The sequence below is a fragment of the Chiloscyllium punctatum genome, chromosome 7, assembly GCF_047496795.1.
Source record: "Chiloscyllium punctatum isolate Juve2018m chromosome 7, sChiPun1.3, whole genome shotgun sequence".
NCBI lineage: Eukaryota > Metazoa > Chordata > Chondrichthyes > Orectolobiformes > Hemiscylliidae > Chiloscyllium > Chiloscyllium punctatum.
In genome coordinates, this window is record NC_092745.1 from 129558226 (window position 1) to 129580533 (window position 22308).

At 42.8% G+C, this 22308-nt stretch overlaps 1 protein-coding gene across 2 annotated transcripts in view; it reads left to right on the forward strand.

Moving 5' to 3' along the window:
- The window catches only part of rpf1 (ribosome production factor 1 homolog), a 40284-nt gene that overhangs the window by 13275 nt on the left and 4701 nt on the right, over positions 1-22308 (forward strand). Inside the window, exons 2-9 of one of the 2 annotated variants that reach the window (XR_011961193.1) lie at positions 3021-3077; positions 6496-6576; positions 7010-7105; positions 7823-7976; positions 10764-10846; positions 11876-12057; positions 15354-15480; positions 16143-16296. Coding sequence is in view for 1 of the 2 variants with exons in the window: in XM_072574814.1 (XP_072430915.1) it covers positions 3021-3077; positions 6496-6576; positions 7010-7105; positions 7823-7976; positions 10764-10846; positions 11876-12057; positions 15354-15480; positions 16143-16184 (822 nt within the window). In the remaining variant the exon portion in view is untranslated. Of the gene's footprint in view, positions 1-3020; positions 3078-6495; positions 6577-7009; positions 7106-7822; positions 7977-10763; positions 10847-11875; positions 12058-15353; positions 15481-16142; positions 16497-22308 lie in introns of those variants that run through there. The other variant, XM_072574814.1, reaches the window with a different exon arrangement.

Consider the following 22308-nt stretch of genomic DNA (forward strand, 5'->3'; position numbering starts at 1 on the left):
AGAATAAAATGCTTTGGGATTTTCCTTAATTCTGTTCGCCAAAGCTATTTCATGGCCCCTTTTTTGCCTGTTTGGTTCCTCGTTTAAGACTTGTCCTGCTCTTCTGATATTCCTCCAGGGCCCGTTCTGTTCTTAGCTGCCTCGACCTTATGTACGCTTCCCTTTTCCTCTTGGCTAGTCGTACAATGTCTCCTGTCATCCACGGTTCACGAATCTTACCCTTTCAATTCTTTGCCTTCAACGGGACATGCCTATCCTGCACTACCGTTAACCTATCTTTGAAAGCCTCCCACATCTCAAACGTAGACCTCTCTTTAAATAGCTGTGTCCAATCCACATTTCCCAGCTTCTGCCTAATTTTGATATTTTTGGCCATGGCCCAGTTTGATACTCTTCCCTTAGGACCACTCTCATCTTTATCTATGAGTATTCTAAAACTTGCAGAATTGTGGCCACTGTTCCCAAAGAAATCCCCCACCGCAACTTCTACCACCTGTCCTGGCTCGTTCCCCAGTACCAGGTCTAATATGGTCCCTTCCCTCGTCGGACTATTGACATACTGTTCTAGAAAACTCTCCTGGACGCTTCTTACAAATTCTACTCCATCCAGACCTCTGACACTAAGTGTATCCCAGTCAATGTTGGGAAAATTAAAATCTCCTATCACCACTACCCTATTGTCTCTACATCTTTCCATAATCTGTTTACCTATTTGTTCTTCTACCTCACGCTCACTGTTGGAGGTCTGTAATACAGCCCCAACAATGTATCTGCACCCTTCTTATTTCTCAGCTCCACCCATAATGCCTCACTACCCAAGACCGCCATAGTGTCCTCCTTTAGCACAGCCATGATGTCATCCCTGACCAGCAATGCAACTCCAACCCCCTTTTTTACTTCCCTCCCTGTCCTATCTGAAGCGTCTATATCCTGGCAACTAAATGTTCCAATCATCATGTCCTTCCTTCAACCAAGTCTCTGATGGCAATAATGTCATACTCCCAGGTACCAATCCAAGCCCTAAGTTCATCTGCCTTACCCACTATACTCCTTGCATTAAAGTAGATGCATTTCAGGCCACCAGTTCTTTTGCGCTCTCTGCCTACTCTTCCCTTTATTAATGCTATCTTCATAATCCTTCCAGTCTCCACCTCGCTGCCGACTTGTTTTCTCTTCTGGTTCCCAGTCCCCTCCCACATTAGTTTAAAACCTCCCCAACAGCAGAAACTCCCCCAAGGACATTGGTTCTTGTCTGGTTCAGATGTAGACCGTCCCTTTTGTGATAGTCCCACCTTCCCCAATGTCCAACAAATCTGAACCCCTCCCTCCTACACCATCTCTCAAGCCACGTGTTCATCCTGCCTATTCTTTCATTTCTACACTGGCTAGCACGTGGCACTGGTAGTAATCCCGAGATCACTACCTTTTGAGATCCTCCCCTTTAACTTCTCTCCTAGCTCCCTGAATTCTTCTTTCAGGACCTCATCTTGCTTTCTACTTATATCATTGGTGCCTATATGCACCAAGACAACTGGCTGTTCACCCTCCCCTTTTAGAATGCTCTGCAGCCGATCGGTGACATCCCTGACCCGAGCACCTGGGAGGGAACATACCATCCAGGAATCCCGTTTTCAGCCCCAGAACTGCCTATCATACTTCCCTCACAATAGAATCCCCTATGACTATGGCGCAACGAGTCTTTTTCCTGCCCTTCTGAACAGCAGTGTCTGCCACGGTGCCATGATCCTGGCAACTGCTGCCCTCCCCTGGTGAGCCATCTCCCCCAACAGTATCCAAAACGGTATACCTGTTTTGGAGGGAGATGACCGCAGGGGACACCTGCACTGCCTTCCTACTCTTTTTCTGTCTTTTGGTCACCCATTCACTCTCTCTCTGAGCAACTCTAACCTGCAGTGTGACCAGTTCACTAAACGTGCTATCCACTCCCTCCTCAGCATCGCGGATGCTCCACAGTGAGTCCATCCGCAGCTCCAGAGCCGTTATACGGTCAAACAAGAGCTGCAGCTGGACACGCTTCTTGCAAGTGTAAGAGTCAGGAACATCCGACACATTTCTAAGTTCCCATATCAAGCAAGAGGCACATGCCACAGGTCTGAGGTCCCCTGCCATTGTAAGCTTAATTTTATATGAACTAACTAAAACCAAACAATGCACTGAAATAAATGAAAAAGATAGATAAGAAGTAAAAGCCTTACCTTACAGGGTCTTTTTCTTCCGGTTAGAGGATTGGGGCGGGAGGGAGATACTACACGTTTAGCCACTGCCCAAATATATATTAAGCCCTTACCTTCCCGGCAGCCCTTGCTTCACTCCTCTCCTCGTCGCTCTGGCAACATGGAGGCTCGACTCCCAAAGTAAGTCCCTTTTTATGCGGGAAAACTTACCCGTATCCTAGCTTTTATCTTACCTGTACCCTACCAGAGAGGGAAAACAGCTTCACGTCCAGCTTCAAGACCTCAGCAACTACTACTGATTAAACTAAAACTAGAAATCCTAGTTCTGCAGGAGCTTGCCCCTCCCTTTCAGACTGCTTCTATTATCCTAACCTTTTTTAAAAATACCCAAGGCGCCTCAACCTGTTTACTTTATGGGCTTTCAATAGACAGCTCTGACTTAAAACTTCTCTCCAAAACAAAACCCAGGGCAAAATGCACTTCTAAAAGTCATAGTATTGTCACAATTCCATTGAACTTTCTCAGTACTTAATTATATTTAATGGTTTTCACTTTGAGTCTTGAGGTCATGCCTTTCCCTCAAGCCTTGAACTTCAGTGCTGACTCTAAGTAGACTCTCAACATGCTGTTTCTTCCACTGATCTTTACATTGTTCTTCAGAAAGAATTGAAACATTTATAGATCAATAATTTATAGATTAATATTTGTACTTGTGGTTCAGTCAGGTTTAGACGTGATGGATAGTTGAAGACCAGGTTGTATTGTTCTTGCTGATTTTATATGATTCAAACCCATTTGACAATTTAATCCATTGTTGTTATTCAGGAGCAACTGGCAGCTAAAAAGAAACGGCAGAAGGAGAGAGAGGCACTTGGAGACAAGGTAACTATCTCATTTTGTACAAGTTTAGATGTTTTTTATTTCTTTGGGATGTGAGCAATGCAGGCAAGGCCAGGAATTTTTGCCCTATCCCTAACTGCCCTTGAATGGAGTGGCTGCTAGGGGCATTTCAGAGGGCAGTTAAAAGTCAGCTGTATCGCTGTGTGTCTGGAGTCAACTGTAGGCCAGACCTGGTAAGGACAGCAGAGTTTCTTCCTTCAAAGCTATTTGTAAACTAAATGGGATTTTACAACAATTAACGATGGCTTCGGAGATAATAGTCACCATTCCTGAGTTTTGAATTAAAAATCAGTTTTTCATTCCAGGCTTTGTTTGTTGAATGTAAATTCCTCAGCAGCTGTGATGAGATTTGATCCTGTCCCCCCCCCCCCCCCCCCCCCAGGAGCATTGACCTAGGTCCTTTATTAGCTGAGTTGGCATTTCCACGACACCACTATTCCCTGATACCCATTGTGCTCTCTACTTCAGTTATGGAAGTGGAATTGAGTAGAGTAGAGAACATTTACTAAAAATGCTCAACCTCATGAGGGGTTTTGGTAGAATAATTGAAGAGAAACCATATCCGGGGCAAGAGGGCCTGCAACCCATGGTCATGGAACCTTCTGTTTAAAGAGTGACCCAAGTTTAATTAAACAAGGGCTAAGGGTTGGAAGTGTGAAGATTTGGATGTCCCATACCTTGATTAGTTAGGGACAATGACACTAAAATTGAAAGTGTAGTGGACAGTGAAGATGATTACCTCAGTACAACAGGATGTTTGTCAGATGGACCAATGGGCCGAGGAGTGGCAGATGGAGTTTAATTCAGATAAATGTGAGGTGCTGCATCTTGGAAAGGCAAATCAGGCCACAACTTATACACTTAATGGTAAGGTCCTAGGGATTGTTGCTGAACAAAGAGACCTGGGAGTTCCTTGAAAGTGGAGTGATAGGTAGATAGGATAGTGAAGAAGGCGTTTAGGATGCTGCCTTTATTGGTCAGTGCATTGAGTGTAGGAGTTGGGAGGTCATGTTGCAGCTGTACAGGACATTGGTTAGGCCACTTTTGGAATACTGCGTTCAATTCTGGTCTCCTTGCTATAGGAAAGATATTGTTGCCGGGGTTGGAGATTTGAGCTACAAAGAGAGACTGAATAGACTGGGCCTGTTTTCCCTGAAGCATCTGAGGCTGAGGGGTGACCATAGAGGTTTATAAAATCAAGAGGAGCATGGATAGGGTAAACAGACAAGGTCTTTCCCCTGGGGTGAGGGAGTTCAAAACTCAAGGGTATAAGTATAAGGTGAGGGAGGAAGATTTAAAAAGGGCCTAAGGGGCAGCTTTTTCACACAGAGGGTGATGCATGTATGGAATGACCTGCCAGAGGAAGTGGTGGAGGCTGGTACAATTACAGTAGTTCCCCTCGTACCCACGAGGGATACGTTCCAGGGCCTACTGTGGATAGGAGTGAGCCCATTCTTGTAAATGGGAACGTACTTTCCCTGCAGCCTCCTTGTCCCTGGTTCTGGAATGTTCCCCTTTTATATGTTCGGGCCATGGGTAACTGAAACTGCCGAAAATGATTCCGTGGGTACAGGATTCGCCCTGTACAACATTTAAAAGGCATCTGGATGGGTATGTAAACAGGAGGGGTTTAGAGGGATATGGGCCGAATGGTGGCAGATGGAACTAGATTTATTTAGTGAATCTGGTCGGCATGGACAGGTTGGACTGAAGGGTCTATTTCTGTGCCGTACATCTCTATGACTATAATCAGAATTGTGGTTATAATTATTTTAGGCGTAAAATATTCATTTGTCTCTTGTGGAGACAAATATAAGGTAATTAGCAAAAGAACTTGAGGCAGTATAAGGTGAAACATGTTCATGCAGCAAGTTGCCAAGATCTGGAGTGTAGCCGCTGAAAAGGTGATGGTGTGCTTTTAGTAAACATATATTCAAAAGGAAATTGGGTAACTATTGAAGTGGAATAGTTTGCAGAGCTATGGGGAAAGTGCATGAAGTTGAAACGATTTGGATAGATACCATGCAGGGCATACCAGCACCAAGGGCCCACCACTACCACCTTCTGTGCTGCACAATCCTATGTTGCTGTTCACTCCAAACTTTATTGAATGTAAACACCCTTGGCATTGAAGGAACTAGAATGTTGCTCCCATTTGGGTTCACGGTTTAGCCCACTTGTATTCACAATTGCCCAGAAAAAGTGGGGTGGAAACTCAATACTAAGGTTAGGGTGTTCAGAGCTGATGCCAAAAAGACCAATTTTCTCAATGAGTTGTGGAGACGTGAAAGTCCATTCAAAAAATTTGCAGACATCAGTTGACAATTTTAGATGTTGTTAGTCAATCTGCGCACTTGTTACAATGTGTATGTGAGGTAGGTGGGACTTGAGCCCTGGATGTCCTGGCCCAGCGGTAGGCAGTACTGCTCCATCACAGAAGCCCTACCGTTGGCGATCTTAAACTGAGATTGGTAGAATTTTATTCCGACACTAAGGCCAATTGTTGCCAAGTAACCTGGTATAGTTCTGGATCGTTCTGATTTATTTTGTACATAGCTGTACCACAGAGGTTGGTTCAGGCAGGGAGTGGGATTAGAGTGTACTTTCCAGAAAAGCACCGCTATGTCGTATAGATAATTGGTTTCTATATTTAAGCTGCATAATAGTTGTTTGGTAGAACAGAACTTAAATATTGTTTATAAAAGAAACACATCTTGTCAAAGCTATTGTCTTGGACAATCAGGACAATTCACAAGAAGCAAACAAAATAGAGATATACAGTATGAAAGAAGTGTGCTGATTGGATAGTAGACTGATTGGTAGAGGTTTTGTCATGGAGAATGCACCTCCAAGCTTTGTTTACATTTTAAATGGCAGGGTTGATTGACTGCAGTAACCAGCACATGTCCAATCATGGAATTGGTTGGTTGTGAGTATGTTCAGACTGTTGGGTACAGTCAATACCTAGTTTGTTGTGAACTGCTGTTGGGATATGGTATTTGATACAATCTCTGAGACTTATGGTTCGCACAGACACTGAAATTTATAGCACATGCCTCATTGTGATAGGTAGTGTATGTTTGGCTTAACAATAGCATCCTGCTAGTGGTAACCATCACTCGTGTTGCTGCTGCACAGTGTGAACTCACCAACTTCGTCTGTTGCTGAAACTGCAGATGTAAATCTTTTTTGTGTCTGAAGTCATTCCGTATACAGTAGGAGAGTTTACTTTTTTAATTTTAGGAAGGGAAATGGCTGCTCATGTGAAGGTTTGTGGCTGAAGACACTGTGCAGCCTAAACTGACTTGGGGGAACTGGATGGGTTCATGTTTAAAAGCTGAACCATGACGTGCGAATCACTTGTCTTAAAGTGAAGGTAACCTTGCTGTTTCTGTCCAAGGCACCGCCAAAACCAGTCCCAAAGACCATTGAAAACCAACGAGAGTATGATGAAACAACTGTCGACCCAGATGATGAGGAGGTAATTTTATAACTTCTGTCAAACTTGTCAGCCTGTATGAGGCCCTTTCTGATGTGTTGTCCTTGCCATGATTTAATTGAATACGCAGTGTTTGTTCATATTACTGCTGAGTTTAACACTAACCATCTTCAATTTTGAACCTTCTAAATCCTTTCATCTGAGGTTCACTTTAATTGTCAAAGGGTGGGGTCCACGTGCTTCCTTTTACAATGGGTGTTGACAAGGTTAGAGAGGAGAGGCATTGTTTTGATGCTCCTGTTTCCACAGAGAGTCCAGTATGTGGAAGACTCTTGTTTATAAGAGAGTTTATTTTCAAACTGAGATCTAGGTGAGATTGAAGTCAGACATATATAATTTTTTTGAGCAATCATGTGCATTTTCAGTCCGGAGAATGTAGATTTGTTTATTTAAAAATAAAATTGATTTTCCACAGGTGGCTTTCGATGAAGCAACAGATGAATTTTCTTCCTACTTCAATCGACAAACAAGTCCGAAGATCCTTATTACCACGTCTGACAGGCCTCGAGGGGTGTGTGCAAATAAACAGTCACAGGGCAAGAGGTGTCTGCGAAAGGGGTGTTGGTGCCAATTTTTCTTAGTTGCACTTGCTCATGTACCTCTTATGACTCAGTCCTGAGAGAAGGTTCATTCTGTGTATAAGACTGGTTGGTTTGTCCCTCTCCCTCTCCCTCTCCCTCCCCCTCCCCCTCCCCCTCCCCCTCCCCCTCCCCCTCCCCCTTCCCCCTCCCCCTTCCCCCTCCCCCTCCCCCTCCCCCTCCCCCTCCCCCTCCCCCTCCCCCTCCCCCTCCCCCTCCCCCTCCCCCTCCCCCTCCCCCTCCCCCTCCCCCTTCCCCCTTCCCCCTCTCCCTTCCCCCTCCCCCTCCCCCTCCCCCTCCCCCTCCCCCTTCCCCCTCTCCCTCTCCCTCTCCCTCTCCCTCTCCCTCTCCCTCTCCCTCTCCCCCCTCTCCCTCTCCCTCTCCCTCAGTTTTGAGTTTGCTCTGGCACTTGTCCTGCACAACCTCAGCATTCTCAGTCTTTGATCTGCTCTTGTACACAGTGTGGCTGGTCTGTTATGTTTCTGCTTGCCATGTTATTTGACCCCCATACTCATCATACATCATGCCTAATTTAGATGGATTCCAGCAAAGCCACAGGCTCTTAATTTCTCTGGGATCCTAGCATCTAGATTTGGTGGCCTTGGCCACCTCACATTTTGCAATATTGAATGGATGATTTTATTTTTCAGAGAACAGTACGGTTATGTGAGCAACTGGCAAAGGTAGTGCCAAACTCTCATGTCTACTACAGGAGGGGATTGGCTCTGAAAAATGTCATACCACAGTGTGTCGCCAGAGAGTTTACATACTTACTTGTCATCAATGAAAATCGGAAAGTACCAAGTATCTTTTACATTTGTGAGCTTGTTTGAAAACGTAGACTAGTTTTCTTCCAGGTTTTCAGTATTTTGATTTATTTTCACGTGTCAATGTGTATGTTCATCTGTCATGAAGTTTGGATGTTGCGGGTGGTTTTTTAAATGTTACTTATGTAGCACAAGGCTGGAATGGGGACTGGCGATGTAAAAATGCAGTGTCTTTCACTTTGTAGTACGTTTCACCTGTGTACTTTGAATGAAAAATATAAGTGGGAATGTTTGGGAAAACAAACTTGTGTTGAAAAGCTGTGCTAATCTGGTTGTGTGGTTTTGTAGGAGATGTTAGACTTTACAGCTTTGAACGGAACGGACTCAGTGTGGTGGAGTAATTTTAAGGCAGAGGTAGTTTGTCACAATCTAACATGAGATTCAAAACTTTTTTTTTTATTTGTTCATCGGATGAGGGCATCACTGGGAAGGCCAGCATTTATTGCCCATCCCTAATTGCCCAGAGGGCAGTTGAGAGTTAATCACATTGCTGTGGTCTGGAGTCACGTTTAGACCAGATGAGGTGAGAATGGCAGATTTCCTTCCCTGAAGGAGATTGGTGAACCAGATGGCTTTTTATGACAATCAACAATGATTTCACGGTCATTAGTGGATTTTTAAATCCATTTTTGGATATAGAGTTCAAATTCCATCATCTGATTTGAACCAGGATCTCCAGAACATTAGCTGAGTTTCTGGATTAGTAGTCTTGTGATAATGCTACTAAGCCATTGCCTCCCTTTTAACGAGGTATGTGGGAGTGTGGAGTTGAAACGCCAGTCAGATCAGTCGTCATCTTATTAAATGGTGCGATTGGCTTACAGAGTTAATCGCATACTTCTCATTTGTATGTTGTAGCCCAGTGGTTACAACCTGTAAAAGTTTGTAACGTTGCACTTAATATTTTTATGACCACAAAAGTAGTCCCAGTTGTTTTTTTTTAAGCACAACCACTTCACTAATTTCCTTCTGTGGGCCCCTCCCTTGCCTGATAAACCTGAAACACCGGTCGCACACTTTGTGGCTGACACCCCTGCAGCTACGTTAGGACGTGTGAGATACTGTCGTGTTTTTTTGTAAGTGAATGAGCTGAGCTGTCCTTGCCTCAAGGATTGTACATGACCTATGTGTAGGCATTTTCACCATCGCCACCTTTTCTGTCGGGTGTTTGGCTGAGCCTTTGTGCAGCTATTCAGACCGCATCGAACCAATGTCAAAACTGGCTGAGCGATTCATCATAGCTGTGGGTTGCAAACAATTCAGAAGCTGGAAGATTAAAATCTAGCAATTGAGAGATTCACTAGATGTAGATCAGATGAGTACACTCAATATTGTGTGTATGCACAAGAATGACAATAATACTTGAGTTCCCGTGTCGTGTTTGTAGTGTTTCTGAACCTGAGAACGTTACAGAATTTCCCACAGAATGTCTCTATAGAATAGTCGCAGGTAGATAGGATAGTGAAGAAGGCATTTGTTATGCTTTCCTTTATTGGTCCGAGTATTGAGTACAGGAGTTGGGAGTTCATGTTGTGGCTGTACAGGACATTGGTTAGGCCACTGTTGGAATATTGCGTGCAATTCTGGTCTCCTTCCTATTGGAAAGATGTTGGGAAACTTGAAAGGGTTCAGAAAAGATTTACAAGGATGTTGCCAGGGTTGGAGGATCTGAGCTACAGGGAGAGGCTGAACAGGCTGGGGCTCTTTTACCAGGAGTGTCGGAGGCTGAGGGGTGACCTTACAGGGGTTTACAAAATTGTGAGGGGCATGGATAGGATGAATAAGCAAAGTCTTTTCCCTGGGGTGGGGGAGTCCAGAGCTAGAGGGCATAGGTTCAGGGTGAGAGGGGAAAGATATAAAAGAGACCTAAGGGGCAACCTTTTCATGCAGAGGGTGGTATGTGTATGGAATAAGCTGCCAGAGGATGTGGTGGAGGCTGGTACAATTGCAACATTTAAGAGGCATTTGGATGGGTATATGAATAGGAAGGGTTTGGAGGGATATGGGCCGGGTGCTGGCAGGTGGGACTAGATTGGGTTGGGATATCTGGTCGGCATGGACGGGTTGGACCGAAGGGTCTGTTTCCATGCTGTACATCTCTATGACTCTATGAGAATAATAAAATATTCTGTCCGTGCAGGCAGTTCTGCTATAATGCACATTTGATCAGCACGAATTGGCTATAATGCAATTGACAAATTATGGATGTTATTTGGATAATGTGAACTTTCTGCTGGACGGGTATATTAAATTCGCTGTTAGCGATCTTCTACAGCATGATCTTCTATAGCAGTTTCCCATATCCTGATTTTCTATAGTGTGAGGTCGCAGAGGAACACAGCTGTCGCATTATAACAGAGCGACCCGTTTTCAGCTTGGTCTTGTAGTTTATTTGTACATGGAATGTGGTTTATTGCCCATTGTTAATTGCGCCTGGACAGCTACCTCCTTGAACTGCTGCAGGTCCTTGGAGTGGAGCACTTCGCACAGTGCTGTCAGGAATGGAGTCCCATGGACTTTGACCCAGCAATTCAATGTTCAGTATTTAATATTTAACACTGAATCTGCCCCCGGTGACAATTCTGTGTGGAACAATTATAGATGGTGGCTGATGATGCTGAGTTTTAGTCTCTGAATTCATCCACTGCCCCATAAGTTAAAAAGCAATTTGTCTTGGAGACTGAAGAGCAACTTGTTTTCCAGCTGATTATTTTGTGAAGTTTCTTGAAAACAAAACACCTATTTCTTTAACCAAGGCTGATAGATGGTTTAATTGTTAGCCACCTTCCCAATGGACCAACAGCACATTTCAAGATGTCTAGTGTGCGTCTAGCAAAAGAACTGAAGGTGAGATATTGTGTGTACTGGGAGACAGGAATTGTAGAATTTTATTGTCCAACCTTTATACCTTATGTGATCTAATGTCCCACATTGAATCTCAATGAAATGTTGATGTTGCTGGGTTATCCTTAAAAATTGTTCACTGGTTGTGAGTGTCACTGGCCAGCACAGCATTTGTTGCCCAGTGCTATCTGGATTCAAATGTAGGTTAAATCAGATAAGGACAGTTCCTTCCTAAAGGACAATAGTGAACTAAGAGGGGTTTATATGACAATCGACAGTGGTTATAAAGTTAGGCTATCTCTTCATTAAGAATTTTATTGAATTAAAAGTTCGCCCATCTACCAACGTCTCTAGACTATTAGCCTGAAGTTCTACATTACGAACCCAGTGATATTACCAGTATCCCAAGCCGCCTCCTGTTAAATTAATTATTTGGGTGAGTATTAATTGTGAGTGGATTATAGAGTTGCATTTTAGTTCCTGTTACATTTGAACTTTTCAACCAAAACAAATGGACAGAATGAAGATATTTCACAAGGTGCAGGTCGATATACTGTTTCTTAACTAAAAGAACTTGCCAAATAATTCGACATAAAGGTACTGTATACATGACAGTGGAGATCATACCCAAAGACTCTGTAGAGCTTCATTGACGTTTACAGTCCTGATGTAGTCTATTTGAATATTTTAATTTATCAAACAGTGACCAATTAAATCATTAATAAGAATGAACTCCAGATGCCAAAGGTCTGAAACAAAAGTAGAAATTGCTAGAGAAACTCAGCAGGTTCGGCAGCATCTATGGAGAGAAAGCAGAGTTAATGTTTTGAGTCCAGTGACCCTCCTTCAGAAAAATGAATTAAACCAGTTGGCTGAAAGGGTTTATTGGAATAGATTTTTCTTGACATGACCAAAACCATTTATTTTTTTTTAGGAGTGCATGTTGCTTAATGAGCTACATAGCTTGTTCTGGAACACTTTTCAAAAGGAAGGTATAAAACACAAATGTGTGATTTTATTTTTCATTTGCAGAGGAGAGGGAAGGATCCGTCGAGCCACTCACCAGAAGTCATCCTAAACAATTTCTCTACCCGCCTGGGACACAGCATTGGAAGAATGTTTGCTGCCCTCTTTCCTTACAATCCACAGTTTGTGGGACGACAAGTGGTAACCTTTCATAACCAGCGTGATTACATATTCTTCAGATTTCACAGGTACATCTTGAAAAATATATTTTCTAGATTAGATTAGGTTACTTACAGTGTGGAAACAGATCCTTCGGCCCAACAAGTCCACACCGACCCTCCGAAGAGCGACCCTCTGAAGAGCAACCCACCCAGACCCATTCCCCTACATTTACCCCTTCACCTAATATTACAGGCAATTTTAGCATGGCCAATTCACCTAACCTGCACATTTTTAGACTTTGGGAGGAAACCGGAGCACCCGGAGGAAACCCACGCAGACAAGGGGAGAATGTGCAAACTCCACACAGACAGTTGCCTGTGTATAATAAATTACACAGTATTATAATATTTCTACAAGTCCTTGTTAAAGTATTTTCAACTTGCTAGAAGCAAGGCAAAAATGATTCAGTAAGAATTGGATAAAATGTAACTTTACACATTATTTGCATGTTTCTGAGGAAACATAATTTATAAAAGTCAGACATCTTGCATTCATCAGGGCTATTCACAACATACCAGTTGAAGGGGAATCAGCATTAATGTCAAATAGTCCCAATGAGAGTAAGACAGAACGTATTTTTTCAGTATTAATCTAGATATTTTTAGTCAGCCTGTTTAGACATGTTATAAACACCAGAGCAGATGGGACATGAATTTAGGCCTTCTGACCCAAAGGTTGAGACACTACCACTGCGCCACAAAAATCCCCTGAAACTGCATTACTATTGCAATGGGTGAATTCATTGTCATTTTGAAATCATAGACCCAGAGGGCAAAGAAGCAACTTAAATCTGAAAAGAAAGAAGTTCTTGCTTTGCCGACAGACATTCCAACAAAAAGGTGCATTGACAGTGAGTTAAACCACTCCCTATACCTTTCAGATTATAATCTGGAAGGCATTTCTGCAAAGATTTTCTTTTCATTTAAGGGTATAGCACATTGAAGGCAAGACCTGTACGTATTATAGAACATAGAACATTACAGCACAGTACAGGCCCTTCGGCCCTCGATGTTGTGCTGACTTGTGAAATTAATCTGATACCCATCTAACCTATTCCATTCCATTATTATCCACATGTATGTCCAATGCCCTTATTGCCCATCCTAATTACCCTGGGGGGTAGATGGTAGTTCGCATTCCACATGCGAACCACTCTGTGTAACAAAAAGAAGTTGCCCCTCATGCCTTGACTTCTGTCTTCCCTGGTGTTACGGCCTCGCATGATGTTAATAGTACACAAGTGAGCTTCCACATTGAACTCTTAACATTATTAACTATTGAGGTCAGTTAATGAACACATACACTGGCAGACATTTGCAAATTTTTAATACACAGAATAAAATACTTAAGAAAAGCATGAATTATATTAAAAACATGAAATCCATTATGATTACCATAACCAGATTTAAAATCTCACTAATTCATAGAGTCATACAGCACGGAAACAGACCCTTCGGTGCAACCAGTCCATGCTGACCATAATCCAAAACTAAACCAGTCCCAGCTGCCTGCACTTGGCTCATATCCCTCCAAACATTTATTATTCATGTACTTATCTAAATGTCTTTTTAACATTGGGACTGAACCTGCATCCATCACTTCTTCTGGAAGTTCATTCCACATGCAAGCCACTCTGTGTAACAAAAACAAAAAATTGCCCCTCGTGTGTCTTTTTTAAATCTTTCCCCTCTCACCTTAAATATATGCCTCTAGTTTTGAAATCCCCAAAAATAAGGAAAAGACACTTGCTATTCACCTTATCTGTGCCCCTTGTGATTTTATAAACCTCTATAAGGTCACCCCTCAACCTCCTGCGCTCGAGTGAAAAAAAAGTCCCAGTCTATCCAGCTCTCCTTATTCCAACCCTCCATTCCCAGCGACATCTGGTAAATCTCTTCTGAACCTGCTCCAGCTTAATAATAAACAGGTTGACAAGAACTGCAGAAGAGGCTTCATTGTCCTGTACAACTCAACATAATGTCCCAACTCTATACTCTGATCTGAGCAATGAAGGCAAATGTATTAAATGCCTTCTTAACCACCCTATCTATATGTGATGCAAACTTCAAAGAATTATGTACATTTTATTAATTATTAGTTCCTTTTATCCCAACAATATATATACAAATACATTCCCCCAGTGAAGATTTATTCCATCTCCACACTGAGTTCTTACTCAGGTTGGCACAGCTGCAACAGGCTTCTTTCAGGTAAGTTTCTTTTGAAGCTTTTTCTTCAGCTGTTATCTCTCCCTGTGATGCCTAAAACAAACTCTAAGCTAAACTCCGTTAGTTTAACTGAAGAGCAAAAGTTCCCCAAAACTTTTCAGCAGGTTTACAAGATTTTTATTTACTGGAAAGTTTTAACGTTTGTGCCTGCACTTTCGGGTATACAGATATACACGTTAACAAACTCCCTTTTTGGATTTTTCCGTGACCCCCTCGAAAGGCAATAGCATCACTTTTTTAACACACTAAGCTACTCAACCCCATCTCTTCAAATTACAGGTTATCAAACCTCATTGAAAACGTGTATACAACAGACCTCCAGACGTTTCAGCACCAAGCTCACAATAATGACCCTTCAGACTGAATTGAAACTAAAAGAGAGTCTGCCTCTTAAGGAACAAAATGCAAAATATAAAGTTGTACAGTGTTCCTAACAATGTGGTGTAAATACACAAACTGCCTGGGAAGGATGATAAAAACATAAGAACTAGGAGTAGGCATAAACAATACACCCCCTCGAGCCAGCTGTTTCATTTCACACAGTCATAGCTGATCTCATCCTGGCCTTAGGTCCACTTTCCTGCCCGCTCCACATCAACCTTTAACCCCTAATATAAATGCTGCTTGTCCTGGGGATGCCCATATCCTGTAAGTTAATAAGAACTTGTCAGGGTCGAGACAGAGAGATGCTAGTGGTCCAATACTCTGTACACTACTTTATTTAAACTTTCCCCTCTGTGCTTCGCACCACCTTGACTTGGAGCTATATAGCAGTTCCCATGCAGTCACTGTGTCAAAATCCTGGAACTCCCTACTAGTATTGAGGGTCAAACCACTGCTCATGGACAGCAGCGATTCAAGAAGCATCTAACTTCCACCTTCTCAAGGGCAGTTAGGAATGAGCAATAAAATGTGGACTCAGCCAGTGATGCTCACATCCTGTCAAGGAATGAAACGTATGAGCCTCCTCAGTCAGGACAATCCCCTCCTCCCAAGAACCTGTCTAAGTGCGCCTGTTTCCAATGAAGGAACTCTGTTGAGCTGATGTCTGGAGTGAGTTAGAGTCAGATACTAACAGTGTTTTTGTTTTGAAGGTACATATTTCGAAATGAGAAGAAAGTGGGTCTTCAAGAACTTGGACCACGTTTCACACTGAAACTGAGATCTTTACAGAAAGGGACCTTTGATTCAAAGTATGGAGAATATGAATGGATCCACAAGGTCAGCTATCAAGATTTCTTTTATGGCTTGAGTAACGTTTACTATGACCTAGCCTATTTGGAAGAGTTTAGCAAACAATATTTTCCATTTAATTTTAATCCTGTAATCAAATTGACCCTGTTAGTGTCCCCAGTCACTGTCAATAGGATGCTGTAAATGTAATTTAAGATATTTTTAAAAAGAATATTGAGTATATCTGTCAGGATTATAGTATATTTTACCATGTAAATTACTTCACTGTGTTGCTTTATGTAAGGCAAGGGCAAGGATTTGAAAACTTGTTGCTATCAACACTGTGGTCATGTATAAAGTGTAATTAGTTGTTCATTGGAGCCTTCTGGGATTAAGCTTGAAAATAGGTGCGAGTAAGGCCATTGAAAACATATTTAAAATGTCAGGGTTTGTTATGCTCCAGTGGTTCAAGAATGGATAAAGGAAACTTGTTTCATCAATTCCACAGTGCTCTCAATCCTTCAGCTGTTGGATAGAGTGCAAAAATGTGCATTGTATAAACTAGCTGAGTGAAGGTGTTTAATACCTTTTTTAGTTGAGGAATGAATCCACAAACTGGGGCTTGGGGATTTACCTGTCACATACTGAGTGTGTGCAGAATGTTTTATTGCGTGCTGTCACTGACTGACCGTGCTTTTCTCTCTCTTCAGCGTCATGAAATGGATACGAGTCGAAGGAAGTTTCACTTATAAAGTCTGGCTTTCAGTGGGACTGGTCGAAAGCATGGCGTAGGTCCTTTGGCAGCACTGCTTTTACACATTTCTTGCAGAATATCGGAAATCAAGCAAACTAAACAGTCCTCAGGTGACGTCAACTAGATTCTTTGAAAATAAATTCTGCAGAAGCTGGTTGCTGCAATCGTTAGTATTGTCTCTGTCGAGAAATGTTACACTCTCAAATTTATGCATTCTTCCTTCCAGCCTGTTCTACAATAAAAACTTCTTTGTATATGTACTCGTACAGATTTAAGTTTTGGAACAATTAAATTATTTCTTTTGAATATTTCCACCCAGAGGTGTACTTCATGCTGTTCACCTTTCATGTTAGGGCAATATACATTTGGTTTAATATCACACACTTTAACCCTGTAAAGACAACATCAAATTTCCAAAGTCCTTTACTTCTAAGATCCACCAACTTCTAAAAGATATTTCACAAGAGAAATTTCAAGTAGTATCTCTGATAATTTTGGGAATCATATTTTAGGGAGTGATTTGTAGTATTTAATTAGTGTTTAGAGAATGGGTTAATAAGGTTAGGATATTTCATATGATATGACCTGGGTAAATTGGATGTAGATAAGTTTAGCAAACATGAAATCACAGGCCCAAGTTAAGATTTCAGCATTTTTCAGTGATGGATGTGAATTGGGCTCCAATTAAAGAAGTTGACACCTCAACAAAAAGGATTAGATTTGATTCTGTTCTTAATCTGATGCTTAGATACTGCACAGACTTTGCAGCTATTGTGGAGTCTTAGAAAAGAACAACATTGGACGAGGTCATTTGATCATTAAGTCTGTTCTGCAAACAAAAACTGGCGCAATCCAACCTGCTGTTCCCTCTCAAACACCCAAACTTGCCTGCCTGACTCTGGCAACACTATCTGCCCTGTTTGTGGCAGGGGCTGTAGATCTTGCATTGAGATGGTGGCTAATGCCCGTTGAACCAAAGTTGAGACACACTGTCCTCAAAGTTGGGTGGGTAGAGAGGATGCCTACCAGAGAAGAGGTTATACGTGTCGCATGATCTCATTGTTCTTAGGCAATTTTCTTAGATAATCTTAAAATGTATTCTTTGTTGCAATGTAGAAAATAGAACAGATGATGCATTGCTGTTTAGTATATTTGTGAGTTGCTCATAGACCACACTTGCACGATGGATAAAGTTTATTCAGCAAAGGTACTAAGGGATATGGACAAAGGCAGATGTATGGACTTAGGCCACAGATCAGCCATGATCTCATTGAATGATGGTACAGGCTTGAGGGGCTGAATGGCCTACTCCTGTTCCTATATACCTGTTTACAGCCTGCCTCCTCCTCCACTGGCAAAAATGAGATCTGTCCGAAATGAAGGTAAGGTTTTAATATCCAGGTTCTGCCTGCTTAAAGCAAAGGCATCTTGAGTCAGCCTCACTCTGACACCCTGTGGGAGGTTATTTCCCAATAATTGATAAGATTCCAGATTCAGGCATGTTCTGGGGATTAATATGTAAGTTTTGGACCCCTTACATGTGAAAAGAGTTACTGGAGGTGGAGGCAGTCCAGAGAAGGTTCACTAGGGCTGATCCTAGGGACACTGTGGCTGAGTGGTTAGTGCTACTGCCTCACAGCACCAGAGACTCTGGTTTGATTCCTGCCTCAGATGGCTGTGTGTGGGAGTTCTCCCCATGACTGCATAAGTTTCCTTCTGCAATCCAAAGATGTGCAGGTTGGACAGATTGGCTGTGGGGAATGCAGGGCTATGGGGTGGGTCTGCGGGATGGTACTCTTCAGTGGGTTGGTGTGGACTCAATGGGCTGAATGGCCTGCTTCAACGCAATAGGGATTCTATGATTCATAGGGTTGGGCCTATACTCACTGAAATAAAGAGGAATGTGAGGCAAACTTATTGAAATATAATTGTTGACTAGATGAGGTGAATTCTGAAAGGCTGTTTCCCCTTGTGAAAGAGTCTAGGGACAAAAGAGACAATATGAGAATAAATGATTGCACTTTTAAGGCAGACGATGAGAAATTTTGAGGTTGGTGAGCCTGTGGAATTCTTTACTGCAGACAGCTGTAGAGGCTGTGTCGTTAAGGTCCACATAAAGTCAGACTTTCAGTGGAACTGGTTAAAACTGTGACGCATGTTCCTTGGCAGTACTCCTTTTACATGTTGGATTCCAGTCTTCAATTTTTATCCAAAGCTGACATTAACTGGAATCTTTGAGAATAAATTCTGCAGGAGCTGATTGCTGCAATCATTGTATTGTCTCTGTCAATAAATGTTATACTCTCAAATTTGTACATTCATCCTTCCAGCCTGCTCTCCAACAAAGGTCTCTTTGTATATGTACTTGTGTAAGAGATTAGAGTTTTGGATCAATTAAATTAATTCTTTGAACATAGGCTGTCATCATAGTCCTCTAAAACCACAGAACTGCTCTGTGTTATGACAGTGATGACCAATAGTAGTTTAGATTAGATTCCCTACAGTGTGGAAACAGGCCCTTCAGCCCAAAAAGTCCACACCGACCCTCTGAAGAGCAACCCACCCAGACCCATTCCCCTACATTTGCCCCTGTACCTAACACTATGGACAATTTAGCATGGCCAATTCACCTGACCTGCACATCTTTGGAATGTGGGAGGAAACCGGAGCACCTGGAGGAAATACACAGACATGGAGAATGTGCAAACTCCACACAGACAGGAATCAAGTAAATGACTGATATTTATTAAGGAAACTACTGCAGTTGTATCGACCAGTGGGCACTTTTGGACCCAGACAGTTCTATAGTCTCAACCTAAATTTCACAAAAACACAAATCTGGCAATGGAAATGTACTACTTGGTCACCTAGCCCAAGTAATTCATGGTGCAGCCAGTGTGGGATGTTGGTCTGAAGGATCTTGTGGTGCAGTAGTGTCCATATCTCTGAACCAGGAGGCCTGGGCTCCTGCTTCTGAAGTCTGATCAAGGTGATTAGGAAAATATGCTGGTGTGACTAAATGACAATGCTTGAAATTAGTTCTTTTTGGAGTCAGAATACAATAGTGGGAACTTTTATTTCTGAAATGGGAGTGCTTGATGTTTACAAAAGTTAGCTTAACATGTTTGTATGTCAGATCTTTCAGAATTATTTCTCCTGTATGGCATTGCACTCATCAGTTCCAGTGTTTGTAACTCAGATGTTTATAAATCGGAGATTACAAAAGATAAACTTTGATTGTGAAAGTCTGTAGTTAATTAAAAGATTTTGATCTACAAAGGATTGGCTTGTGGTTTGGTGTGACCTAACAATCTGAAGCAATGACCAGATTGAATTCAGCTTGGTATATGCTCATGTTCACCTTGAGAAACACAAGCTTGTGCTGGCACCAAAATGGAAGTGCAGGAGGTGAAGTTACAAACAGGGCATACCGTCCTTTGTGTTTACCCCACTGCTGGAGCTGCCTTTCCAAACATCCTGACCTGTTGCTCAGGTAATTCTGTAATACTGGAGTAGCAATGTTCAGCTTTAATATCAGAACCAGCTTGAAGGCTCAGAGTGGGGGAGGGAGGGACGATACAGGAAACAGGAGATATAGACCACGGGGGGTCAGGGGATGGAGGGTGGGGAGTGAATGCAGAGGTGAGCTGTGGATACCAGGTTGGGGATTGGATACAGAGTGCAGGGCAGTGGACACAGAGGGTGGGGAGTGGATACAGAAGGTGGGAGAGGAAAGATAGGGCAGGCAGTGGGGGTTGTGAGCAGGAGATACTGTTTGAAAGCAAGAGATGGCATGAGTCTGGGATACCAACAATTCAAGCACAAAGGATCTGGAGGATGATAAGGTGCTGAACACATTCTTCCCTTGCCGATAGAAACCACTGATAATGGCAGATTCCAAGACTGACCCTTTCAGAGGGTAAAGAAAGCTGACCAATTGCAGCAACAACAATCACCATAAGTCACTTTTCAGGGCAAAGGATAATTGTGTGGCACTGAGTAACTATAAACATCGCCCTTTGTAGTTCAGTTCAATACCTAAAAACTAATTCCATTCCATTCCAAATTTCATTAAAAACCCACAATTACATTGATGCTTCTTGATGTTGCAATATTAAAACTCTACAAGTTTGCCCTCCTTTCAGGGCTAATCTTCCACTGTTTTCTTGCCCAACCGACGCATCTTTTATCTACAGTTCTATAAATTGTAGGAATAGAAGTAGGCCATTCAGCCCATCATGCCGGGTCTACCATGCAATGAGATCATGGCTGATCTGAGTTGAGGGTTAAGAGAAGTAACTATTTTCCAGCAAAGGTACGATTTCATAACTCTGATTTCCATGGGGCAACTGATTGTTCCTTTTCCTGCGCCTCTATTTTTGATGTAAAAACAAACAATATTGCTTTTTATATTTACTCCATCCACCCACAAACAATTTTTCTACATCAAATTGCAGCTGCTATTAGGAGAAGCTAGCACATCTGCCAATATCACCCTTTCACATCTGCACCCTTCACATGATTGGATATCTCTTGTTTGTGATATGCCCAAATACAGAACCTGAAGGAAAATACTTGTTCCCATAACCACCCAGCCCCAATTTAAGCCATTTCCTCAAACAATTACTCCGTTACCTCAGTGTAGAGCCTGCTGTGGACTCCCGGTCTGGAGGTGAGGGACAGCATCAATGGAGTGAAAATGTAAGGCAGATTTGCATTTACATTGAGACGGCTGTTGGCTGTGAAAAAGAGCGCAAAGTGCTTCGCTGTCCAGAAATACACTTGCAGAGTAGTCACTGGAGGAAATGCAGCAGTTAGTTTGGTAGCAAGCTCCCCCCCCACACACACAGAAATGTGATAATGACCAGGTAATCCGCTTTGTAATATTGACTGAAAAACAAATACAGGCCAGGAGGTGATGTTTAAATTTATCTTGAATAATAGTGCCATGGTATATTCTAAATCCATCTCAGGTTTAGCATCTCGTGCAACAGACAGTGCTTCCAACTGTGCAGCACTCTGCCAGTAAAGCTAACGTGGCCTTAGGCTACACTCATTAGAGAGAGGTGATTGGTGGTGGTTTAAACGGAGGGTCACTATGCCTCAGGTGAGGTGAGAGATTGAGAAAGTGGGTTTTTCGTGGGAACCTCAGGCTGGTAGTGGTACTGGATTCACTCTGTCATGAAAGCAGCCATCTAGCTGACAGAGCCCTGACTCTCCCTTAGGATATTTACAGTGTGGAAGCAGGCCATTCGGCCCTTCGGGTTCACACTGACTCTCTGAAGAGCATCCCAGACTCACTCCCTATCCTATCCCTACATTCCCAATGCATAACCCACCTAATCTGCACATCCCTGAAGACTATGGGCAATTTAGCACAGCTAATCCACGTAACCTTCACATCTTTGGATTGTGGGAGGAAACCGGAGCACCCGGAGGAAACCCACACAGACACAGGGAGAATGTGCAAACTCCACACAGATAGTTGCCTGAGGCTGGAATCGAACCCTGGTCCCTGTAAGGCAGCAGTTCTAACCACTGAGCCCACCATGCTACTCCCAGTGCAGTTGTATCAGCCTTGACTTTTGTGCTTAAGATCTGGAGCAGGAATTGAAACCAGTTCCTCTCCCTGCTCACCCCCATCCAGTAGCCAGTCATGATGTCTGGCTAAACAGAGAAAAGTCAAAAAGGTCCCAATTTAGCTGGCTAGAAGCCTCAAAATGTTCAGCCTGATTTTACAAGTCCTGAGTAACTTTAGGAGGGATGTACAAAGTGCAAAGCCTCAGAGCACATGTGTATTAGATTAGTTTGGATTCCCTACAGTGTGGAAACAGGCCCTTCGGCCCAACAAGTCCACACCAACTCCGAAGAGTAACCCACCCAGATCCATCTCCTTCTGACTAATGCACCAAACTCTATGGGCAATTCACCTGACCTGCATATCTTTGGATTGTGGGAGGAAAATGGAGCACCCGGAGGAAACCCACGCAGACTCAGGGAGAATGTGCAAACTCCACACAGACAGTCGCCTGGGGCAGGAACTGAACCTGGGTCTCTGGTGCTGAGAGGCAGAAGTGCTAACCACTGAGGCACCGTACCGCTGAGTATATACAGTAAATGTT